The sequence below is a fragment of the Labeo rohita genome, chromosome 19, assembly GCF_022985175.1.
Source record: "Labeo rohita strain BAU-BD-2019 chromosome 19, IGBB_LRoh.1.0, whole genome shotgun sequence".
Taxonomy (NCBI): domain Eukaryota; kingdom Metazoa; phylum Chordata; class Actinopteri; order Cypriniformes; family Cyprinidae; genus Labeo; species Labeo rohita.
Window position 1 is genome coordinate 14,105,478 of NC_066887.1, and position 27,105 is coordinate 14,132,582.

At 34.9% G+C, this 27,105-nt stretch overlaps 1 protein-coding gene across 3 annotated transcripts in view; it reads left to right on the forward strand.

Annotated features, from left to right (window-relative positions):
• angpt2b (angiopoietin 2b) overlaps window positions 1-26,439 on the forward strand; it is a 55,200-nt gene extending 28,761 nt beyond the window's left edge. For all 3 annotated transcript variants that reach the window (XM_051137108.1, XM_051137107.1, XM_051137109.1), the window contains exons 2-9: window positions 1,790-1,936; window positions 3,441-3,562; window positions 10,176-10,408; window positions 10,629-10,753; window positions 16,280-16,381; window positions 19,077-19,243; window positions 24,106-24,236; window positions 25,445-26,439. In XM_051137108.1, coding sequence (XP_050993065.1) covers window positions 1,790-1,936; window positions 3,441-3,562; window positions 10,176-10,408; window positions 10,629-10,753; window positions 16,280-16,381; window positions 19,077-19,243; window positions 24,106-24,236; window positions 25,445-25,605 — 1,188 coding nt within the window. In that variant the 3' untranslated portion in view covers window positions 25,606-26,439. The remainder of the gene's footprint in view (window positions 1-1,789; window positions 1,937-3,440; window positions 3,563-10,175; window positions 10,409-10,628; window positions 10,754-16,279; window positions 16,382-19,076; window positions 19,244-24,105; window positions 24,237-25,444) is intronic.
• The last annotated feature ends 666 nt before the right edge of the window (window positions 26,440-27,105 follow it).

The window sequence follows — 27,105 nt, forward strand, 5'->3', positions numbered from 1 at the left end:
GTACAGTGTCATGGCCTCTGTGTAGGATGTTGTTTGGTTGTGGACAGTGGCACTGAAGATGGATGAGGGCATATTTGTATTGCCTCATTAGAATTGTACAGTGTGCACTGAAGTGCATTTGTCCAAAGGGAGTCAAGCACTGTCAGTAAAATTGATTGTACAGTACTTGTTTTAGTGTTGATTTCCGACCATGCATTTCATATTGATTGTTTTTGTGCTGTTTTGGCAAACTTGTTGGCAAACTTTTCAAGAACTTTTCATCATCATTATCAGTAAGGGATAATGCACCAACAACCACCAACAGATACATTTCTCTTGTGTGTGTATGTGTTTATATATATATATATATATATGTATATATATACAGTTGAGGTGGAAAGTTTACAGTATATACACCTTGTATATACTGCAAAATGTCAATTATTTTTACCGAAATATGAGGGATTCTACAAAATGCATGTTATCTTTTATGTAGTACTGACCTTCACATAAAAGACGTTTACATATAGTCCACAAGAGAAAATAATAGTTGAATTTATAAAAATGACCCTGTTCAAAAGTTTACATACACTTGATTCTTAATACTATTGTTGTTACCTGAATAATCCACAGCTGTGTGTGTTTTTTTTTTTTGTGATAGTTGATTACGAGTCCCTTGTTTGCATGACAGTTGAACTGCCCACTGTTCTTCAGAAAAAATCCATCAGGTCTTACAAATTCTTTGGTTTTTTAGCATTTTTGTGTATTTGAGCCTGACGACAACTGAGGGACTCATAAGCAACTATTACAGAAAGTTCAAACGCCCACTGATGCTCCAGAAGGGAAAACCAATGCATTAAGAGCCGGGGTGAAAACTTTTTAAATTTGAAAATCAGGGTAAATGTAACTTATTTTGTCATCTGGGAAACATGTAAGTATTTTCTGTAGCTTCTGAAGGGCAGTACTAAATGAAAACAATATGATATTTAGGCAAAATAAGAAAAATGTACACATTTTCATTCTGTTCAAAACTTTACACCCCCGGCTCTTAATGCATAGTAATGCATTTTCCTTCTAGAGCATCAGTGAGCATTTGAACTTTCTGTAATAGTCGCATATGAGTCCCTCAGCTGTCCTCAATGTGAAAAGGTGGATCTCAAACAGTCAGAAATCATACAGTCATTGTTGGAAAGGGTTCAAATACACAAAAATGCTGAAAAAACAAAGAATTTGTGGGACCTGAAGGATTTTTCTGAAGAACAATGGGCAGTTTAACTGTTCAGGACAAACAAGGGACTTATGAATAACTATACAAATAAAAAAAACAAAAACAAAAATCACAGCTGTGGATCATTCAGGTAACAACAGAGTAAGAATCAAGCATATGTAAACTTTTGAATGAGGTCATTTTTATAAAATGAACTATTATTTTCTCTTGTGGACTATATATATAGTAAGAAATTGGCTTTAAACATGCACAAAATTATTCAAAACTTACATTTTGTAGAGCATCTTTTATTTTTTTATAACCTCTGATAAACATTGCCTCTGAGTGCTTTCAATCACCTCTCTACCACGATCTTGGCTCAATCCCATTCTATTCAGATGTAAATTATTCAGTCTCTGAGGGGTTGAAAAATGTTGATTCCAACTGTACATATATACATATCAATAAGCAATATATAAGGCTTTTGAGTTGGCATGCTTTTATACCGCCTATGCAATCTTATGTTCTTATGTGAGGCTAACAATCTTAGTATGCGGAGATGCTGGTGTACATTTGTTGATGTGTTTTGTGTCATGTTTACAGCTGGAGAGCTATATTCAGGAGAATGTGCGATCAGAGATGGAGCGGAATGTCATTCACACTCAGACAGCCACCATGCTGGAGATCGGAACCAATCTTCTAAGCCAATCAGCGGAGAACACACGCAAACTGACAGATGTGGAGACACAGGTGAGGCTGATCAAATGCAACTGACAGCTTCCAGACAAACAAATAGCACCCTGTTCTAACTGCAGCTTCTGTTTTCTGTGAAATACCTTTTCTCTAATTGCTTAAAACACATTTTGAAGTCAAGCATCCATGAAGAGTGGGCACCTCTCATTCCATTGCTTGTCCAAAATTTTCTATTATAATAAGCAAACTGCTCAATAATTTGCATTGGTGACTCATAATCGAATTTAATTCTTGGACCTCGATGGATGAGAATTTTTAATTTTGTGTAGTGAGTGAGTTCACAAAAATTAGGCCTCAGTGCCTCACATTTGACACTCAAAGCACCGCTGCCCATTTTGGATAGTGTGTGTGTGTTTGGTTTTTCACTCATCTGAATTCATGGCCAACAGAAGCAGGGTTAAGTGGCCATGCAGAGTAGTGTTGGAAAAGAATCAGAGGGACAGTGAAAATAGCCCTACTAAAACAGCCATAGTGTTTATCCTCTCAAAGAGTGATTGTTTCACACTGCTATGTTTTGCCTTCATTTTTTCACAGTCAGCAGTTCATTGAACATCATAGTACAGCCTGAAAAAATATTCGGCTGCTTTTGTCAGGGTTTGAGCTGCTGTGTTTGAGCTGCTTGAAAAAACATGTAGGTGTTTGAAGGAACAGGCATGATGGGATAATCACTTATGATCTATGTGTGATTTTCAGAGTGTTTGGATCACTTGATTATGGCTTCATAAACTTTAAAAAAACAGTGCACCCAGAAATGAACCATCTGTCATTATTTTCTAACCTTCATGTCGCTCCAAATCCATAACTTTCTTTCTTTTGTGGTGTACAAACGCACAGATTTTGAAATCTTTTTATCCAGCTACAATGAATAGGACTTGTCTAAACATTCTTTTGAGTTGAATCATTTCAATGAATCAAATGATTTGGTCACAGTGGTTTACAGCTTATCGGAGGGAAAGATTGTCAGTAGATACATAAATATTTCAATGTTTATTACACAAAACTATCATATGACTTGGAATATAGTGCATGAGTGTTTTTAAATTACATTTGCATCCTCCTTGTGTATTGTAATTGAATGAAAAAGTGTGACCAGCACAGTGTCTGGGTTATTCCTTTTTTTAGTTCTATGAAAGAAGGAAAGTAATTTGGATTTGGGACAACATAAAGAATTTACAGAATTTACATTTCTGGGTGAACTATTACTTCAACCCTGATTAAAACTCATTAACATACTTTATTTGTTTCCAGCAATGCTAATTCAAACATTGCTCTTGGAAAAACTTGGCAAACTTGATGTTGCAGGGAAACATCTGGTACTACCTTCAACATTTAACTACGGTGTTTTCTTGGAAAAAAAAGGGGAAATCCTGTACATTTACATTAAAGCAAAGATGAAAACCATAGTAGTTGGACAAGAAAAGCACCATCATTCTTCCGTGCCTTTGAATATTTTAAAGGTAATATCTCTTTCCGCTTGTCTGTCATGTGGGCCTGTTTGCAGGTGCTGAACCAAACCAGTCGGCTGGAGATCCAGCTGCTGGAATACTCTCTGAGCACCAACCGGCTGGAGAAGCAGCTCTTAGAACAAACCCAGGAGGTCTCCCGCCTCAATGACAAAAACAGGTGAGTCGTCTGGAAATGTGCAGCGTCTGACTCACACCATTCTGTATGTGAGCACTGTCTCTAAACGTACAAATGCAAAGTGCATTAATGCATATTTTCTAAAAAGGATACAAAGGCAAACAGGTTGCAAGATGCTAATGACCTGTAATATTATATTAAGTTGTTTGTACATAAATATTTGTGACCCTGGACCACAAAACCAGTCATAAGTAGCACAAGTGTATTTGTAGCAATAGCCAAAAATACATTGTATAGGTCAAAATGATCGATTTTTCTTTTTTGCCAAAAATATTAAATAAAGATTGTGTTCCATGAATATATTTTGTACATTTCTTACCATAAATATATAAAAACTTAATTTTTGATTAGTAATATGGATTGCTAAGAACTTCATTTGAACAACTTTAAAGGTGATTTTCTCATTATTTTCTCAACTTATTTATTCAGAAGATGTATAGATCTCAATTTCCAAAAATTGATCCTTATGACTGGTTTTGTGGTCCAGAGTCACATTTGTTCAAATAGATGAAAATGCATATGTGCTAGAACCACACATTACACAATAATACCTATTAATATTAGTTGGATCATGCTGCCACTTACAGCTTTTTTATTAAACCTTAATGCATTAATATACACTGCCCTCCAAAAGTTTGGAAACACCCCTGGCAAAGTGTGGTTTTGGACGATATCAGTATAAATCATTTTTTGGTGCAAATACATTAAAATAAGTTATGAAGACCAGCAATAATAATTTTCATTTCATGTCAACATATACATGTCAAAGTCAGACATGCCCCTTTGCCAGCTGTGATGTCTGGTTACTGGTTTAAACTTGGCCCAGGTTTTTAAAAGATTTTTAGGTCAGCACACCTTAATAGCTTCAACAATTGATTGCCAATTAAGTTTAGAATACAATGAATTTAGGCCCAGATTATGCAGAGCTGTAATAGCTGCTAATGGTAGATATTTTGATGAATCGAAAATTTACGTTTTTTCTATGTATAAACTGTTTATATAATAAAATATGTATTTGTAGTTTGTGTTGTCCCTTATCAGTGCAAAATTATCACAAATTAAAAAGGATTCATGCCAATATTGTCCAAACCCCCACTTTTCTAGGGTGTTTCCAAACCTTTGGAGGGCAGTGTATGTTAATACGTTAATATTATTAAACATTGTTAAACACTGATCAGCACACATACATGAAGTATATCAAATATAATAAACGGAAACATGCTTGCTTGACATGCAAGAACCAATTTTTATCTTGATCAAAGCACATTGCTATATGTGTGTGCTTTGATCAATGTTTATATGTGATTAAAAGACGATATCTTGGTAGAATCAACCTTTAATGGAGGGTCAGAAATCTCTTAGGCTTCTTTAAAAAAATCTTCATTTGTGTTTTGAAGATGAACAAGCTTGAGGATATGATCAAAGAACACTGCAAACATTTATGTACCCTAATATCATTCCAAACCTGTGTGCATTTTTTCTTGGGCGTAGCACAAAAGAAGAATGTTGGTAAGCAAAAACTTTCTTAGTTCCTATTGACTTCCATTGTATTTTTGTCAATACAGTGGATGTCAATGGAAAACAAAATGTTTGGTTACCTTTCTTCAGAATAGCTGCTTTTATGTTCTACGGAAGAAAGACAATTATACAGGGTGAGCAAATGATGAAAGAATTTTCATTTTTGGCTGAAGTATCACTTTAATATAAGGTGTAAACAGGCCCAAAATCATCTCATCAGTGATCTAAGAGAGATATTTCTCATTTTCCCTGTTTATTCCTTGTGTTTACTATTTCATATACTAAAAATAAGTTATAAAATAAGCATCACCTGTTTCACATCGCTTTTATGACTTTATAATTGCATCCAAATAAACAATGATGCTGCAGAGCAGCAAGTACCTTTGACACAAAAAACAGCACTCTGTTACAGTAAATTGGCTGTCAAGCGCCAGTAATAAAGAAATTGCGTTTTCATCTTTCCCTGTTGGTCTTTGGGGAAGTATAGCTCAGTAATTATGCATCTATCTGCTAACCCAAATTAAAATATGCAAGCTTTTTTGTGGAAACTTAAACTTTCTGTCTGAAAATGGGGCAGTAAGATAATCTATTCAGGACTGAAATATTGTTGAACAGGATTTTTTGGAGACAACGTGCTTTACAACAAAGCTGCAGCTTAACAATAGCGATGTTTTATCTCCACAAATTCAGATGACTAAAAACAATCATCTTAAAAAACTATTTAGTGTATTTTCAGACAATATGACAAGGTATTCTCAAGTGCAGAGCTCCACAGTTGCACGCTGGAAGAACAGAAACAGCAAGCGAAGAGGGATTTGGGAATGCTTCATTCGACTAGCTAAGAGTAGCTTGTTCAATCTGTGTGGGTGGATCGTTTCAATAAAAAACTGCTGCAAAGTCATTAGTCGGACTCATAAAGATCAGGCCTGTGGGATTTATTGTCTTTATTTGGAGCTTGGTAGGGTGCCAGCTCACACAGCCTGTTGGAGTGTTGATTTTGATTTTGATAGAGAAGCCCAGGCAACAACACCATCTGTGAATGGCAGCGGTATCCAGGTGTTTACAGGTCTACCAGCCTCTCAGGCTCACAGAGGTGTGTGATGTGGAATCTGAGAGGCTTCTTCAAGGGTGTCGTGTGTGCTAAGAGCGGCGTGAACCAACAAACAGCTCTTTACAGACAGAGTGAAGTATTAAAAATTAAGATTTGATATGGCACTTAATATAGTAAGACAAAACGTTTGTGTCTAAGGACACAATTTATGTATTCCCCATCCACATACTGTACCCTCTTGCAATTCCTGGACTTCCTTTATAAATTAATTTGCTGTTTAAAAAGTCTTTCATCATTTACCGCTAAATAATATTTGAATGTGCTCTGGGAATTCAGCTATTGAAAATTAGCTATTGTAATTTAATATAACTCCACTTAAATGAAATGAACAAAATGACTTGACTAAAAATAAGTTAATTTTGCTAAATGAGATCAAGTTATTAAAATGATTCAATCCTCTACTTACCATTTTGAACCATAGGGACTTTGATTAAAACAAGTCACTTGTGGCAAAGATTCTGACCATTTGAGTTCTGGCTAGTCTTCAAAAGGTTCATAAAGATTTATGCATCTCTAAAGTTGTGCATACTGTACATATAAGTATTTACATTTTAAATGCTTTAGATATGTTGATATTGTGTGTTTAAGTGTGTACATTCAAAAAAAACTTTATATTAGTAAATATTAATAAGTTATATTAATAAGTACATTGTACTTATTGTGTTCATATTGTATTGCAAAATACAATATAAAAAGGTGGGATACGGGTAAGGTTAAGGACAGGTTTGGTGGTATGGGTAGGCTGGGTTAAGGGATGGGTCAACAGTGTGATTATAAATGTAATTACAGAAATTAATTGTAGATGTAATTACAAGCAGGTATTTTATAATATAAGTACACTGTAAAAACGTGCACAATAAGCGCATTGTATTAAATTACTAATTTAAATGTAAGTTACTTGTAGTTAAGGCCACCTAAAAATGTATATGTATGAATATGAATAAGAATATAAATAATCTAAGATGCAGCTATTCAAATGTGTTATGCAGTGTAGTGTTAATTTGGTGATATAATTGTACAAAAGAGCAACAAACAAGAAGTTAATGTTGAGAAACCTACATTTTAGACACAACCTTTTTTTGCTTCGCCAATAAGAAAAGTACCAGTTCTATTCCTCTCTAAACACAAAGCTGTCTTTGCTTCCTAAATGAACCAATGTTAACAACTTGATTGAGTGAATTACTGTGATTCACCAACAAAGTGTTTTGAATGAATCGAGTGAATGAATGATTCAACAACTCATTCAACAAAAAGTTGGAATACACTATGCAACTTTTTAAATCTGAATTTTTTTTAAACCCAGGCATCATATCAAAACAATGAAACCATATTCTAAAATAGGTTGAAAATATCAAACATGTTTGATATCCTCTGACAACCATACTCTGAAGCTAAAAAATCAAAGTCTGTGCCCTTCAAACACTACGTGATTTTCTGTGAAATCTGTCAACACAGACTGCCCAAAATCTGCAAAGTGACTCTGACTTTCAGCAACTAGACTCATCCAGACTCTAAATCATGGGTGGGAAATATTGTGTAAAAGTCAAGTAGTGTATGCTAGGGCTGTGTTTGATATATTAATATGATACTTGACAACACGGGTCTCGTCACAGCTGTTTCTGTATCGATTCCGCAGCACATGCACAGCATTGGAGTGTGCTTAATTCGAATACAAGAAGAGCATTTAAAACAGAGTGGAAAAGTTTAAGGTTTCTAAAAAAAATAATGAATAGCGTATGTACACTTAAAGCCAAAAATATCTGCACCCTTGCAGTTCTGTCAGAAAATGCAACCCTTCTGAGAAAATTGTTGCAGTTGCAAATGTTTTGGTACTCACAATGTTTTTTTTTTTTTTTTTTTTTTTGCAATGGAACAACACAAAAAACAGAAGAAAAGTCAAATCTGATACAATTCCACACCGAGCCCAAAAAATGCACTGGACAAAAGTACTGGCACCCTTAACTTAATATTTGGTAGCACCCCCTTTGGAAAAAAAAAATGCCTGAAATCAATCAGTTTTTTACACCACTCTACTGGAATTTTGGACCACTATTCTTTTGCAAACTGCTTCAGGTCATTCAGATTTGAAAGATGCCTTCTCCCAACTGCTGTTTTGAGATCTCTCCACAGGAGTTCTATGGGGTTCAGATCTGGACTCATTGCTGGCCATTTCAGAACTCTCCAGTGCTTTGTAACCAAAAATCTTTGGTAAGCATCAGATTTCATTTTATTGTTCACACAGTCAAGGCATCCAGTGCCAGAAGCAGGAAAGCAACCCCAAAACATCTTTGAACCTTCACCATATTTGACTGTAAGGACTGTGTTCTTTTCTTTAAAGGCCTCATTGCTTTTTCTGTAAACAGTGCCATGATGTCCTTTACCAAAAAGCTCTACTTTTGTCTCATCTCTCCACAGTACATTCTTCCAGAAGGATTGTGGTTTTGTCACATAAGTTTTGGCAAACTCCAGTCTTGCTTTTTTATGCCTTTGTGTCAGCAGTGGTGCCCTCCTGGGTCTCCTACCATAGCGTCCCTTTTCATTCAGATGGTGACGGATAGTGCGAGCTAAAACTGTTGTACCCTGTGTCTGCAGAACAGCTTGAATTTTTTTGGAAGTTAATCGGGGTTCATTATCCACCATTCGAACAATCCTTCATTGTAATTTTGCTCTTACATCCACGTCCAGGGAGGTTAGCTACAGTGGCATGGGTTGTAAACCTCTTGATGATATTGCACACAGTGGACACAGGAACATTAAGATTTCTGGAGATGGACTTGTAGCCAGATTGAAACTGTCCATGTTTTACCACAATTTCTCTCTCAGATCCACAGACAACTCTTTCTCCATGCTCAGTTTGACACACAACACAAAGTTTGAGTCAACTTTTCTCAATTTTAACTGGTTGCAAGTGTGATTACTATATTGCCCACACCTGTAACGTGCCACAGGTGTGTCTAAATACAAATTACAGGAGCATCACATGCTTGAAAAGCAATTATTTCCTACAATTTTGACAAGGTGCCAATCATTTTGTCCAGTCCATTTTTGAGTTCTGTGTGAAATTTTATCAAGTTTGACTTTTCCTCTTTGTCTTTTTGTGTTGTTACAGTGCAAACAAAAACAATAAGCACTTGAATACCAAAACATTTGCAATTGGAACAATGTTGTTGCATTTTCTGACAGAATTGCAAGGGTGCTGGTGTTTTTGGCCATGACTGTTTAAGCTACGGTTTAACCTGGCTGCAGAATAACACAAAAGGGGTTGCGTGATATAAACAGAGCTTCGCACTTGCGCAATACGGAAGTATCTGCTAAGTGTTTGTTATTTTTGTCAACCTGTCAACCATGTGGATAAAAGCACTGGCTTTCTAAAACACTGGTAAGCTTTTAGTGTAGCGATATCTACTTCGATATTCTGTTCCCAGAAAAGTGTAATACAACAAGTGTTCATTAACGAGAAAGAGAGACTGTGTATGTATGAATTACCTCAGCTTTTGCCACATTTCTCTATTAACAGAGAAGCTGTGGTTTTAATTGCTTCAAAAACAATGATGTTACCAATTCCTTGATTGCTTGACCAATTCCAAGATATTGTAGCTTTTCAGCGGTTAAGCTATTTTATTGATAAAATTGTGGCACAGCGCTGAGACATTTCTGTGTTGCTGAATGTCTGTGTACATTATTATTTATGGACTTAAAAACAAGATGCAAAGTGTATTCCAGCCTTAAAGGTGTATTGATGTATCCTCCAGACAAAATTCCTACAGCTAATGCACCGTCTGACTAGCTAATGCACTGTCTGGAAGCTCTATCTGGAACACAGACAAGTGAAGTGATACAAACCGTAAAAAATCCCAGTGCTGTTGGGCGGTTATTTCAGAAACGTATAAATAGTTTTCTAAAAATGTTGAGCTTGTAATATGCAAATAGCAAGACCATATATGAACCAGGCTGTTTTTTTCTCAGCTACCTGGAACAGCGTTTTGCTGCCATGGAGGCCAAGCACAGCAGAGAGCTTCAGGCCATCCAGCAGGAGAAACAGCAGCTGCTGGAGCTGCTGGACAGACAGAATCACCTGGTCAGTTTGCTGGAGGGAGAACTGGCCAGCTCCACTCGTAACAGCACACTGCTCCAACGACAGCAGGCCACACTCACTGACACAGTGCAGCAGCTACTGGCTATGGTTGCTCACTGTAACGGTTAGTGCCAAATTCATATTATCAAAGGGTAAGCTGCATATGACCAGCTCAGTGGGAACAAAAGAGTCTCTTTGAACTGGGCATCTGCTTAAATTCCCAAAAGTGGCCCGTCGAGCAGTTTTCCAGAAAGACTGTGATGTAAATCAGTATTGATTATAAGGGATTTACATATGCTTTTATTTCTTTTTCTCAAACGTAATAATATCCTATGTATTTACAGATATCTCCACTCCAGTTGAAAAGGAGATGTTGAAGTTCAGAGACTGTGCTGAGATATTTAAATCTGGAGTTACAGAAAGTGGGATATACAGCATTCATCTTCCTAACTCCACCCAGAAAACGAAGGTTTGTACATTTATATATGAGTAAAAATGACATATTACATTCAAAACAAAAGCATTTTGTAAAGCATGAATCTTGGCATGTATCTTGATTGCTAAAGAAACGGAGCTCTAATGACATTTACTTCTTTGTGTTGTTTACTAAATTATAATCTGGAAGGACAGAATGTTTCAATATAATGCAATTTCAGGACGTCTTCGTAAAAAGGCTAAGATGAAAATGTCATGTGGACCAGAAAACCAAATCAAAAAGTCAGACAAACATTTCCTTCAGGCCAATTCTCGGTGCATCTAACTGTGAATATGCACCCGTATTTATTTTAAAATCATGCCCTACTGAACCACAAGAAAAGGTTTGCGTTTTGTTTTTGACTTTCAGAGTCAGATCTAATTTCTGGCAGGCTCATGGGGTGATGAACATTTTAAAAATGTGGCTAAAATTGTTTTTGTTATTCATTATTTTTCTGTGCACTCATTCGTCTTCCCCTCCATTTCCTGTGGGCATAGGAGCCAGGTGTTTGGCAAAGATCCGGGAGCTTCCTGCCAACACAGGGTTTAATGCAGCGAGTGAAAGCGAGCTGGTATATGTAGTATCACCACCCTTTCAAACTGTGCCGCCCCTCAGAGAAGCACACTGGGTGGCTCTTTTCATTTAGAGTGCAAATTGTTCTTTTTTTCTACCTCATTTTGTTTGCATAATGATACAAATCCACATATTTATGAGGGAAATTGATGAGTGCTGATAAAAGTTTATTGATAACAAATGGTTCCTTTGGAAAATCTTGACCGGTGATGCTCACTTATTAAAACATTGCCGTTATTTTGCTGCCTGAGACAAGCTGAACAAGAAAAGTTTTAGAAGAAGAAAAGACTATCTGTTATGCAAATAGAAGGATATGTTGTGCCGAATAAGAATGAAATCAATTCAAACTCTCTAATAGCAAGCTCTCTACAGATGTCATTAATGTGAGTGCTTTGTTTTTAAACCCTGATTAGCCGTTTAAAGTTTCACAGTGGACAGTCTCGTGTGTTGCTAAATGAGCTGGTCCCACCAAGGGATAAAAATGTACGTTATCCCACTTTTTGTTTTTGCCAAGAAGAGCTTATTGCTTTTTGCCTTTTCCTTAACCTTATTTCTTCTCAAAAACAGCTGGGAAAATTGGAGAAAAATCATACAGAGGATATTTACTTGGAATCTTTTCACTTGACACCCACAGGCTAGAAATATGTAATATTCGAGAATAAAATCCTTTACGGGATTGGCTTTAATTAATTTTGATGGATTCAGATGATGGAACTCAATGAGTTGCCCTTTTATTACTTTAGTTTGCTGCTCATAGCTCATACTAATTTGCTGTTTTTATCACAAAACATTAAATTATTAAGTTGTTTTGTATCCAATACCAAATCAATGGTTGGTAAAAGTTTCAGCAGAAAAGCACACAAAAGAGTGTGCATTCGAGTGTTTAAACTGCACCGAGACCAGTGTGCTCATGTCCCAAAAATGTCTGCATGAGACTTTGTTTGTGCTGTATGGTAAACTGGTACATTCATCATGGCAAGTTTATTGCACAGTGGTTAACCAAATTTAAAAGCTACAGTAAATACAAACCAAATAGTGCTCTCGTATAGCTTGAAGTCCTACCATCTGTGGACAGGAACAAAATGTCCTGCATTAGATGTCCACATGTGGCGGTCTGCGATCCAGTTAAGTCCCGAAGCGCATTAAAAAAAGATTGTTTGTCACAGTTTTTTTTGTGATGACTCATGAAGTTCATATTCTACCATTTAAGTTATCAGTTAGTTTATTTTGTCAATGTAACCCACAGAGATAAGAAAAGTCTCCTAAGCTTGTAATAAGTCTCCAGTTTAATCTGTCAAATCTCAAAACTGCAGCTTATTTTCTGAAGTGTGTGGGAGTATTTACCAAATTTGGACTGAAATAATACTCAGGGTTCGTACAAGGTGCTTAAAGTACTTGAATTTGACTTTTTGACATTTAAGGCCTGGAAAACCCTTGAAAATAGCTATGAAGAGGTACTTGAAAAGTGCTTAAATTATAGAAAGATAATGTATCTATAAAAGAAGTGTTTAATTTTGTCAATAAGCACATCTTTTCATGCAAAATTCACACAATTCAAAAAACGTACCTTTTCCACTTATTTCAGTGAATGTTGGAAATAAATTGAGCTAAGCAAGTAGTAGTACTGAAAGTGTTGTGTAAACATGGCCAGAGATGAACAGATGAACCAAATCAATTGAATCATTTATGCTGGAACCACTCCGATTGATTCAAACTCATGACTTCGATCATTGATTTCAAGCGGTTTGCTGGCAAAAACCAAATCAAATTAAAAGAACCATTCATTTTCGAATTTCGATTGTAACGATTTTAAAAAAAGCACGAAGTGATGGGTGAAACTGAGCTTTTTGAAACTCAGTTAAACTGTCGCTAAATGATTCACTATTTCGAAGTGCTCCAATCAGATTGCGTTTTGTAAATAATTTGATTTAGATCGGAACGGATTTGTGAATCATTTAGCGAACTGAATAATTCAAATCAAATGATTCGTGATATGCGATTTGAAGTCACAATCTAAATCAAATTCAGATCGGGACTTCAGAGCGTGGATCACAAATCATTGGATTTAGATCGGAACTTCGGAGCAGGTTCGCGAATCTTTTGCTTTAGATCAGAAGTTCGAAGCACGGATCACGAATCTTTTGATTCAGATCAGGACTGCAATTTTTTTTCCTTAAACAGTAAAAAACAACAAAGTATTAATGCAGTACAGTTATTTATATATATATATATATATATATACATATATATATATATATATATATATATATATATATATATATATATATATATACATATATATATATATATATATATATATATATATAAGAAAGTATACATAAATACAAATCCCTTAAAGAGTCATGAAACCCTAGACTACTTTTTCTGAGATTTTAGCAGAGGTGTTTGTGTTGCATATCATAGATGACATTGTTAGCATCCGTCCATTTTAATTGTTGGAGAAAACTGGTTACATTTTAACTTTTTTTAAATCTATTTTCATCTTCAGGGTTTAAAAACTACATTGTGCTGATGTCACAGTTTGTGACGTTTTTTTTTTTTTTCAATGCTTTATTGTTCCAATGCCATGAGAACATGAGGTATTACATATTCATGTCAAATTACAATAGCTGCCAGAAAAAAGGAAGAAAAGAAAGAAAAAAAAAAGAAAAATTACATAAAATTCAATGCTTTCAGAGCATTACATGTTTTCAGTGCTTTTTTGTTTTTTAATTGTTCCAAAAGATTTACATAGTCACAGTTTGTGACGTGGCAACGGTCTATAGTACAACGATGACGCGTGGGTGTCTCATAATTATTCATGAGGCTGCGTGTTCTTATCCTATGAGAAGAGGCTTCGCCTAATTATTCAGGACAGCGTGTGTTGATTTGCTATGACAGACGCTTCAGACTGTGAGACTGCATATATTAACTGAGAGAAACGTTCATGGATCGAAGGAGACTGTTTTTGTTTGCTTTGTAAGAGTTCAGCACAAACGCGATTCATTCATAAAGTGAGTGTAACAGCGGTTTTTACAACTCCTTGACGCAACCCATCAAAAGGATTGTAAAAGCGGCAAAAAAAGCCTTAAAAAGTTAATAGAGGTGCAACAGCGCGTTCATATATATATATATATATATATATGTTTTCGATGCAGAGTCCAAATGGTTGTGCATTTGTTCTTGTTGTTAACTCAATGGGAGTGAAATGAAACTGTCTGAACCGTCTGAACCCTAAGTTAAAACTGTGGTGAGAACTAACCAGAGCTGAAAGCAGGGGGGGTTTCATGACTCTTTAAGCAAATTAACCGTGCTATTACTATAATAAAAGTATACTTTGTAATACTTTGCATGTGCTTCACTTTATTTTTGCCATTTTTATTAGTATATCTTTATTTATCTATTTCTCTTTTTTTAGAATTTAAAATTGAAGACATTGTTTGATAAGTGAGATCTGTGATTGAAGTCCTTGAAAATCAGCAAAAAAAGTAATGCTTGAAAAGTCCTTGAAAGTTTTGGAATTTCATTGTACAGTATCTGTATGAACCCTGAATACTGTAATAATGAAATAATGGAGAATTACCAATAAAACTGCTTTTAAAAACAAACAAACAAACAAAAAAATAAAACAAAAAAACAAAAAAACAAAACAATAACCCACTGAAAACCATAGTTTTGTCATAAATATTAGGTTAAAATAAAAGGAATGTTTAATTTAGTTCCCCACACAAGTGTTATCTCTCTACTGTAAAAAGGATAAAATTACAAGCAGTGTTGGGGAGTAACTAGTTACATGTAATGGAATTACGTAATTTAATTACAAAATAATTGTAATTGTAATTAGTTACAGTTACTGAGAAAACATGTGTAATTAAATTACAGTTATTTTTGAAAAATGCCAGTGATTACAAAGAGGATTAGATCTGAATTTTTTCACACACCCACCCCAACAAAAAAGTAAAAAAAAAATAAATAAAAATAAATATATATATATATATATATATATATATATATATATGAATTTGTGGTGGCTGTGCTTTAAATTAAATTATTGTACTGTTCTGTGGAATGCTTGATTCTGATTGGTCAGTCACGACATTCAGGGCAACTTTAGTCAGTGCTAAATGCTTGATAATTTTTCTTGGCGGAGGCTTTGCGTTTGGTTAGCTAATAAAATATTAAAGCTCAATTCAATATTATGCAGACAGTTTTTTAATTCTGTCATCCTGGTATCATGGACTCGCTCTATTGTTTTATACAAATGCAGCTGCTGCCATTTTTTTTTTTTTTTGTACACTGTAATGGATTATAAGATAACTAACAAACTAGTACTACTTCCTTAATTATTTATGTGGTGAAATGTTGTGTAAGAAAAGTGGTTTGACTGCACTGTATTCCTACAATGTCTAGTTTGAACTTGCCGTTTGCTAGCAACTGATTTCTTCATGGAAGCTTTGCGTTCAAATATTTCAACTCAGATCAGTGTTTCGTGTCTAATAATTTTTACACGAAACATCTAAATAATCTATCAAGCAGCTGTGTATTAAGTGGGATAATGTTGTTGATAATGTAGCCAGTTGTTATCGCAAAATAAAGATGTATGTTGTCCCTTACTTATTATAATCTTAATTCAAGTGATGAAGGAATTTGAAAGTCTGACAGTAATCAGTGTTGAGTGCTACTGTAAGGTTAACTCTGCCTGGTTTAAATGTTTCAAAATGATTAACAGTTAAATATTAGAAATTTAGAAAAGTAATCGAAAAGTAATTAAAAGTAATGTTACATTACTTTTATAAAGTAATTGAAAAGTTACACTACTTATTACATTTTAAATCAAGTAACTTGTAATCTGTAACCTATTACATTTCCAAAGTAACCTTCCCAACACTGATTACAAGGTATATTTATATTGCATGTGTGTGTTTCTGTATGGTTGTTTCTGACCAGGTATTCTGTGACATGAAAACTAAAGGAGGAGGCTGGACTGTTTTTCAGCATCGCTATGATGGATCGGTCGATTTCAACCGTGGCTGGAATGATTACAAACTGGTAGGAACAACTTGTTCAACACCAATTAGAGCACATTTTATAATTGTATAAGTAAGCTATAGCTTTAGGAGGTAGTTAACTTTACACGGTTTGACTTTAGATTCTCTTAAATGCAGTTTTCAATCTCTGATCATTTATTATATCACAGACATCTGCATTAAGCAGGTCTTCATATATCTAATATCTTGAAAAAGACTGAAATAAAAACCCTTCTGGTAAATTCCACAATATCAGTGATGTTTTGAAAAATGGCACATCTTGCCATGCATCATATCTGACTAGCTGAAGAAATTTGATTATGTGCCGTCATTAAAGACAGCTTCAAAATAATTTTTCTTGATTTTGCTTTAGACAATGAAGTATGATGACTTCTTTAATGAAGACATACTGTATAATTCACATGTGGGCCTGTCTATCCTATATTGAGGTTTCTTGATTTATGCACACTTCTCCTAGCATTAATCTAAGGTACTTTACATTTAAAACACATATTTAACCAACACTGATGGAGAAAGCCTACTCATGTGTGGTATCTGACATGTATAGCCATAGAATACTGATGTGATGGTGACCCCATTGACCTTTCTTTGTGGAAGAGAGTTCTGATTGGCCATCTTTGCATTCCCATGTCTCCCTATGTTGTTACACCTGCATTCCCTCCCTATATAGGAGGATGAGTATATATTAAATCGGTCACAGGTCATTTGATGTCTTGAGAAGAGAAAAGATAAGGAAAGACTTTAGAATTTAAGTAGGATGTCATCATTCACTCACTGCGTCCGTTATTTAAAACAAGTTATGGAATATAAGAAGAGCACTTATTGTTAGTAATGCTTGCTTTAAAATCATTGTTTTGTACCTGTTAAAGTAAAAGCTCCCTGGAGAGCTGATTTGTTTGGAAACTATTGAATTTTAAATGCAAAAACAGTGGTAATTCATCTCACCTGGGCCACTTCAACAGACAAATTGCTATGGGTGCTTTGGGAGTGTGTCAGAACCGCGCAAGTTTTGTTTTCTCTTTTCCTTGTTGTCTTCCAAGAAAAATGTTTTTACAAGTGAATGATAAATATTTGGCCCCAGATGGAGTGTGGGAGTGGGGAGCCCCTGTAGATTGTTGATAACGTGTGCATTGAAGCATTTGAATGCCCAACTGCACTACCACATCTCACAGTGTTCAAATGTGCCATCTCATTTGCTGGTCCAAGTAGATGGAAATGCAGTATTTTCCTGTGGTTACAGGAGGTCTTGTGAAACGTTTGCTAGTATGTGATGAAGAACTCCTGGATTGTCCTTTTGAAGCGTCTTTCTGCTATCAGTGTAAATAATTATGTAATACTAATTATTAGTAATCGTCTATTTTACAGAAACAGTGTTTGAAAATTCTGTCATTAATTACTTACCCACATCATTCCAAACCCGTAAGACCTTCGTTCATTTTCGGAACACAAATGAGGATATTTTTGATGAAATCCAAGAGCTTTCTGACCCTGTCAGCAACACAACAGACACGTTCAAGGCCCAGAAAGGTAGTAAGGACATCGTTAAAATAGTCCATGTGATCCCTAGTGAACAATAAATATATAAAAATGTATTTAAAATACATTTATTTCATGCTAAGCATACTATAAATAAATTTACATAATATGTACTTACTAAAAATACCCTGCAGTTGTACTTTTATTATACTAAACTAGTATATTTAAAGTCTGCTAAATTGGAACAAGTAATTTTTTACTTAATGCACTTTAATTGTGTAAGTAGTCCAACTAAAGATATACTTAAGTATATTTGATTATGCTGAAGTGAAACTATTGCAAGAATACTTTATTTACACTTTAAATATTTTGCATTTAAAGATCGATATTGTTTAAAGATCATACAATACTCATCAATAGTGACATTAAAACATATTTTAGGCTTAATATTAAGAAATGTGCATTGTGCACAAGTAGTACTCCAAATAAAGTTTAATTACTTAGTATAAAATAAATAAATCTATTACTTTTTTACTAGGGACATCAGTGGTTCAACCTTAATTTTATGAAGCTACGAGAATACCTTTTGCACGCAAAGTACTCTCTTGAACGCACACCAAAGACTGACACGGAAAAGAAGAAATTGTTTAATAAAGTCGTTATTTTTGTCTTCTTCGAGCATAGAAAGTATTTTCATGGCTTCAGAACATTACGGTTGAACCACTGATGTCACATGGACTATTTTATCGATGTTCTTACTATCTTTCTGGGCCTTGAACGTGTCAGTTACATTGCTGTCTATGCAGGGGCAAAAAGCTCTCGGATTTCATCAAAAATATCTTAATTTGTGTTCTGAAGATGATTGAAGGTCTTACGGGTTTGGAGCAACATGAGGGTGAGTAATTAATGACGGAATTTTCATTTTTGGATGAACTTTCCCTATAAAATATTTCAATGCACTTAAACCTAATTGGATGTGAAAATTATGCATTCACAAATAATCTGACCTGTTAATAATTATTTTTAAGTTGTGAACAAAACAAAAAGATAATTGAAGTGTGTTTTAAAAGAAAAAACAAATTAATTCTTAAAAATTAAATTTTACTAGCAATTTGAGTGAAAATAGTTTCACTGCTTGTTCTGAGATTGTTAAAATGAGATGTGTATGTCAAGCGAATAAAGCAACTTTTTTGCTTTTTTTTCCCCCACATACAACATAGGGATTTGGAGAACCATCAGGAGAACACTGGTTAGGAAATGATGTCATCCACCTGCTTACCACATCGAAAGACTACACTCTCCAGGTCCACCTCAAAGACGCAGACGGACAGCAGGCTTATTCTCAATATGACCATTTCTACATTGATGGAGAGGATAAGAAATACAGGTAGCAAAATGTTCCGTGTTCTCTTGACTCTAAATATTGTGATGCATACAGATGGGAGCCACTTTGTTTACAGAAGTGGTGGGAATAAATTGGGTTGTGCACAGTGTAGGCTGTCAATTGAAAAGCTTCTTAGCTCATGAATATTTATATCATTAGGTTATGTACAAATAATTGAATGGTGTATTTTTACTTTGATAAATTGTCTCAGTGGTGTATTTCCTGTTTGCAAAAAATGACTTAAAGGAATAGTTAAAAATAAATATCCTTTATTACTCACCCTCATGTTGTTCTAAACCGTAAGACCTTCATTAAAATAGTCCATGTGACATCACTGGTTCAACCTTGATTTTATGAAGCAATGAGAATACATTTTGTGCCAGAAGAAAACAATAAAATAGCGACTTTACTCAAATGTACATTTCTTGTAGCTTCATAACATTACGGTTGAACCACTGATGTCACATGGACTATTTTAACAATGTCCTTACTACCTTTCTGGGCCTTGATTGTGGTAGTTGCATTGCTCTTTATTAAGCTGTCAGATTTCATCAAAAAAATCTTAATTTGTGTCTTATGGGTTTGAAATGACATGAGGGTGAGTAATTAATGACAGTACTTTCATTTTTTGGGGTGAACCATTCCTTTAAAACATTTTTAAACTAATTTTTGTTTTTGACATGCACATCTCATTACACAATTATTTGAGGGACCAATCATTTTCCCAACCATTTCTGTTTATTTCAGATAAACTTGGGGTCAAACATGGTCAGATATGATTGGTCTAATGGCAGTGTTTTTGCTGTAACTGTGAGGGGTTCCATAATATAACCTTTTATTTGAATAAACCCAAATCAGCAACAGGAAAACATTTGGTTGCGTTTTGTTTTGTGATTTAACTGGAACGGATAACAAGCTGAGGAAAGTGAAAAGGAGGTGGCAGAGCAGTGTGCGGTAGAGAACATTCCCGCCAAACGCTTTCCACCACTGATCGCAACTGCAACAATCACTCAACAAAACATAAAAATGATGAATTCCAGCTCCAGACTCATTATAATACCCACTCACAAATTGAAAACTCCTGCCCAGCATTTGAAGACGCATCCTATGTATTAGCATCCAAGACATGAGCTATTTCATAAAGTGCTGGGTATAAAACCAGCCTTGGTCAGCCATGTCTCCACCGTAAATGACATCCACAAGTGAATTTAGAAAAACAAATTAGCAGAAGATAAAATCTCCAGTATTTCAGGTTTTTCATCACAGCTGTGTTTAATTCTGAGTATTAGTCAAAGCCAGGCTGAACTGAACTGGTGAGAGTAATGCTGTTTATTTGTATGTATTTTATATAATTTAGGTAGAATATGTTCAGTATTTAATTGTAATCCAATTAAGACTTAAAGGAGAAGTCCACTTCCAGAACAAAAATGTACAGATAATGTACTCATCCCCTTGTCATCCAAGATGTTCATGTCTTTCTTTCTTCAGGCGTGAAGAAATTTTTTTAAGGAAAACATTTTGAGTAATACATCCATATAATGGACTGCTATGGTGCCCCGAGTTTGAACTTGCAAAATGCAGTTCAAATGCGGCTTCAAACGATCCCAAATGCTGCTGTAAATGATCCCAGCCGAGGAAGAAGGGTCTTATCTAGAAAAACGATCGGTTATTTTCATAAAAAAAAAATACAATTTAAATACTTTTTGTATATTTAAATTTAAGTGCTCGTCTTGTCTAGCTCTGCCTGAACTCTGTGTATTCTGGTTCAAGACAGTTAGCACATGTCTAAAAACTCTCTCAACTTCAAAAATCATTTCAAAATCATCCTACATCGCTGCAGAAGTACCGACCCAGTCTTTGCAAAGTGAACATGCAAAGAACATCAAACACCTTTAACAAAAAAGGTAAAACAGTTATATAGGATGATTTTGAAGTTTAGGGAGAACATGATATGGGAGTTTTTCGACATACCCTAACTGTCATGAACCAGAAAAAACAGAGTTTAGGCAGAGCAAGACAAGACGAGCATTTGACATTAAAAAGTATATAAATTGTATTATTTTTTATGAAAATAACCAATCGTTTCTCTAGATAAGACCCTTCTTCCTCGGCTGGGATCGTTTACAACCACATTTGGGATTGTTTGAAACCCCATTTAAACTGCATTTTGGAAGTTCAAACTCGGGGCACCATAGAAGTCCACTATATGGAGAAAAATCCTAAAATGTTTTCCTCAAAAAACATTATTTCTTTACGAATGAAGAAAGAACGACATAAACATCTTGGATGGGGGTGAGTACATTATCTGTAAATTTTTGTTCTGGAAGTGGCCTTCTCCTTTAATTTGCATTTCCACTGTGAATTACATTTTCCGCATGTTTTTGGCACATTTAATTTCTTTTTTGGCTTGTCTTTGTCATTGAAGCACTTGATTATATTCATAAGTCAAAATGATGAGTTACATTTACGGTAAACTACCATTTCTCCCAGCATCCCTATTGCTTCTGGTCTGCAATCCCAGGAGCAGATCTGCCTACAAAAGAAAAACAGGGCAAACAATTTCAAGCATGAGGCTTTGCCAGAAAACTGCCGAGTTAGACAAATCTCACACCTCTCTTAAGGGATGCAATTAAACATGCAGCATTGCTTGTGGGCATGCTTATACGGTGAATGAACCAGAACCAGAAATATTAAATTTAACTCGAAATAAATGATTTGGAATACAACTCTAGAATGGGAGAGTGTTGCAGGAGTGGTATCAAATGGAAATGCCAATGTGTGTTTGTGTGCGTGTTAACAGGTAGAGAAAATGCTGAACAAACACTTGCCAAATCCCACCATGTTTGTTTTCTAGTTTACCTCATATGGTAAGTGTGCGTTTTATTAGCGAGCTGAGAATCCTGGCATGGTCCCGAAGGTGTTGGGCCCGTTTGGGATTAACCAGCCAAGCAACCTATGGTGCAAAAATGTGTTCATGCCAACACAATCTCCTGCAGTCCCTAGCTGTGTGGTCCTTTTTCTGGCACAGTGTGTTCGCAATCCTTCCTGGTGAGGCATCATCAACAATGGATTGTGGATAATAGAGGCCGAATATCTTTGGAATGCACTTTAATGAGTCTTAGAGCTTTTTGAAATAAGAAAGAGAAAAAGATAAATCACTTAGGAGTATCTTATACCGGCTCGCAGCCGGTCCAATTACTGGGGTTAACAGTGGATGTAATAGATGTAGACGCTTTCATCTGATTATGTAAAAAGAAAATAGAAAATAGTGTACGTAAGTGATCCTTTGCGTATAGTATTTAAGTTCATTTATCTAAGGCAGCATATGTGTCCAAGCTGATTATGCAAGCTAATGCTGGAACACGACATACAAAAAATGGCAAAAAAATAAAGAATATAAATAAAAAAGAAGAAAAAGGTAGTAGCATTAGGGATCACCAGGGGGCCATGAGGGCAAAAACTTTTGTGAAATAATTATTATTATAAAATACGAATCTGAAATGATTATAGTTTCATTCTACATTCATTTTTTCTTTTGCTGACAAAGTATATTAGAAATATACATTTTCAACTTAAATTTAAATAATCCAGATAATATTTTACACATAATATTTTCATTTTTCATCATATAAATCACTACAACTCACTGAGGCTTCCTTTAATCGATAAAAAATGCAGTAAAACAGTAATACTGTGGAAATATTATTACAATTTAAAATAACAGTATTCCATTTGAATATTTTTTAAAATTCTGTGAAGGTAAATCTTTTTTTTCAGCATCATTACTCCAGTTTTCAGTATTACATGATCCTTCAGAAATCATTCTAATATGCTGATTTGAAACTTTTATTATTATTATTACATTATTTAAAACAGTTGTACTGCTTAGTATTTTTATGAAAACTGTCATAATTTTTTTTCAGGATTCTTTGATGAATACAAAGTCTAGCCGAATAAAAATATTATTAAAAAAAATCCTTTAAAGTGTAACGTATGTTTGTGAACAGTAAGATTTTTAATGTTTTTTTTTTTTTTTAAGTCTTTTGCTCACCAAGCCTGCATTTATTTGATCCAAAATATAGAAAAAGCAGTAATATTGTGAAATTATTTTACAATTTAATATAACTGTTTTCTATTAGAATATATTTTACAATGTAATTTATTCCTGTGATCAAAGCTAAATTTTCAGCATCATTACTCCAGTCTTCAGTGTCACATGATCCTTCAGAAATAATTTTAAAATAATTCTTAAAACAGTTGAGTACTTTTTTTTTTTAATAGATGAATAGAAATAGACATTTATCTGAAATAAAATAAAAAGCTCTTGTAACATTGTACACTATACCATTCAAAAGCTTCAGTATTCAGTCAGTATAATTTTTTATGGGGACACATTAGAAATTAATACTTTTATTTAACAAGGATGCTTTAAATTGATGAAAAGATGAAGATAAAGAATGAAGATAAAGACAAAGAAACCTGATTAAAATGATTTCTGAAAGACCATATGACTGGAGTAATGATGCTAAAAATCCAGCTTTGAAATCACAGGAATAAAGGACATTTTACAATATATTCAACTAGACAACAGTTACAGTATTTTAAATTGTAAAAATATTTCAGTTTTTTATTGTTTCAGTTTTCAGTTTTTGCTGTACTTTGGATCAAATAAATGCAGGCTTGGTGAGCAGAAGAGATTTCTTTAAAAACATTAAAGCTTTACTGTTCAAAAACTATATTTATATATGGTGGTCCCTCACAAGGGAGTCTGTTGCCTCAAAACATGAAAACCACCTGTTGTATATTATATATTTTGTATCCGTGCTTATGTTGAAATATTCAGTATTTTTCTCCCCCCCCCCCAGTCTTCATGCAAGTGGTTTCAGTGGCACAGCTGGACGTACCAGTAGTCTTACCCACTCAGGAACCCTCTTCAGCACTAAGGATCAGGACAATGACCAGTGCAGCTGCAAGTGCGCTCAGATGGCCACTGGAGGTATCACATTTACATTCTTTCTGTTTGTGAGTGCACATAATGATCAAATTGCATATAATGGAAAACAATTTTCCAACTTTAGCCAAGACAAGAACTACAATAATGTTAAAGTATCAGATAGTTCCAATGGAACTGAGAAAGAAAGTAGTGGTAGAGTAATCTAGTAATAAAACAGCAGTTCACATTTACTTGACTTAAAGGGATAGTTCATCCAAAAATTACAACTCTGTCATTAATTGCTCTCCCTCGTGTCATTCCAAACTCGTAAGACCTTTGTTCATCTTTGGAACACAAATTAAGATATTTGTGATGAAATCTGAAAGCTTTCTGACCCTGCATAGACAGAAATGTAGTAAGGACATTGTTAAAATAGTCAATGTGACATCAGTGGTTCATCTGTAATATGAAGCTACGAGAAAACAAAAATAATGACTTTATTTATATATTATTTTACTACTTTTATGAGCCTTGAACATGTCAGTTATGGTCACACAATACGTCTGTTTTTACCATTTTATTGGTAAAAGGTTTACTAATGTTAGTCTGGTAGGTTTGCTGTTGGGTTCAATACAGTTGGTGGTGTCTTATATTTTGACAGCAGCCTTTTTACGAAGCCTGCGTTATACCCTGACAGAACCACAAAACAATCCTCACTGCAATGTGCTGCACAAACACTGAAGGTTGGGCTGATGTGATCAGGGACCTTGTTAAAAACAAACTTTAGACACTCTTTACTAAAGTTAAGCAGAGCCACAGATCAGAGTTGCTGGAACCAAGCTCCCTCCTTACCTCCAGCAGGTAAAGGTAACTCCCAAAGCATCCATGAATCCATCCCTTGTGTGCTGCTTACAATAAATCAAAACAGCTGAAGGTTGTGTAAAAATATTAGATCAAATGTGAAACATATCTGCTATGATGCACCTTTGCAGAGCCCTTTTGCAGATCTCTGACTCTCTGCCAGAGCCTAAATATTCAGTCTTGTTATTATTATAGGAATGGTTCACCCAGAAATCAAAATTTGCTGAGAATGTATGCACCCTCTGGTCCAGGATTATCTAGGAACATGACTGGAATAAACCCACTTCAAAACATGTTGCTGCTTTTTTAATTTCATAAGATGAAGGAAAATCTGATTGATATAACATATTAAAAATTTAATTTAAACCAATCTAGAAAAAACTGAAATCACTTGCCATTTGTCACTGCAGGGTGGTGGTTTGAAGCTTGCGGACCGTCCAATCTCAATGGGATATACTATTCGGGAAGCTCCAATGTGATACGGTATAACAGTATAAAGTGGTACTACTGGAAAGGGCCGAGCTGGATGGCGACCATGACCACTATGATGATACGGCCTGTGGACTTCTAAAAGCAGGAAGAGACTCTTACAAATGGGTCATTTGACATCACTGACAGCCAAATCATCCAAACAAGATGGTGACATCAATGAAAATTATGGACAACTTGAGCATTGGACAGCTTGTGCCCATGTCATTGTAGCCATTCAATCTGTCTCCGTTTTGTTTGTTTAGTCTGGCGAAACAGACACAAATTGCACCATAAATGTTTTATCTCCCTGTATAGCGAAGCTCTTCCAAAGTAAAATGCAATGAACTGGAATGGCTGATCAGTGCTCACATTTGTAGTTGATGTTTGAGGCCTATGTCTGTCTGATAAAACACTAACCTATCCTCCTTCTCCATCCAGTGGAACATCAGCTCTCCTGAGATTTCCTCTCCCATTCTAGTGCTTGTAAAGTGTTTAAGAGAGAACACCTCTAAAAAAAAATGCTCAAGACACTGAAACAGGTGTATGTTTTATAAGCATACCTTTCATTATAAATATATATTTGTAATAAAACAACAGACATCAAATCAGGCTTTCCTACAGAATTCTGTTCCAACCTTCAACCTTACATACAATATAGGACTATTCCTTCATTGCAATATTGTATGTTTAATAATATGTAAATATGAAATGTTAAATGTGTTAAGCAAAAAGAATGTTTAATCAAACAGAAAAAACATGCAATACTGGCGTGACTGAAAATAACCTATGAATAACTTGCAGTTAAGCACTGTATGTGGGACAGGTATTGATTCAGTAAATGCTCAATCAGTTCAACTGAGTGAAGTGAAGGATTCATCGACTGATTTAAACAGGTAAGTTATCTGTTTGAACTGTTCATTAAACTACTCATTCATTTGGGAATCAGACTGTTTTTTATTCACTAAAAGAACCAGCTTACAAGAGTAATTTGTTTGTGAATCAGGCTGGTTGTAGTGCCTGTTATTGATTTGCTAAAAGAAACGGCTTAGTCATTCATTCCGGAGTGAGGTTACACTGGACATATGGTTTACTTTTGATTCATTAGCAGGTTTGTATTAGTAGTTCATTCAGGAAACAAATGGTAAGTTTTTGATTCACATGAAAGAACTGGGTAATAAGTGTCATTTTTGGGGGAATTTTATTACACTGGTCATGGTTTTTGATTCAAAAACAAGAACCGGTTCTTAAGAGTCATTCATTTGGTAATCAGACTATACTGTGTGCACTTTAGTGTTTTGGATTCACTCAGAAGAACCGGTTCATAAGAACCGGTTTTTGATAAAAATAGTCATTAATTAGAATCTACACTGATTACGGTGCATGTTTTTGATTCTCTAAAAGAAATGGCTCAGAAGAAACTCACTGGCCTTTTGATTCATTAACAGGTTTGTATGGAACCATTATTCAGGAATCATGTTGTAAGTTTTTGAATCACTTAAAAGAACTGGGTCATAAGTGCCATTTATTTGGGAATTTGATTACTTGTCATGCCCTGGTGAAAAAAAAAAAAAAACAGCATATGTTGGTAGGTATGTTTTGA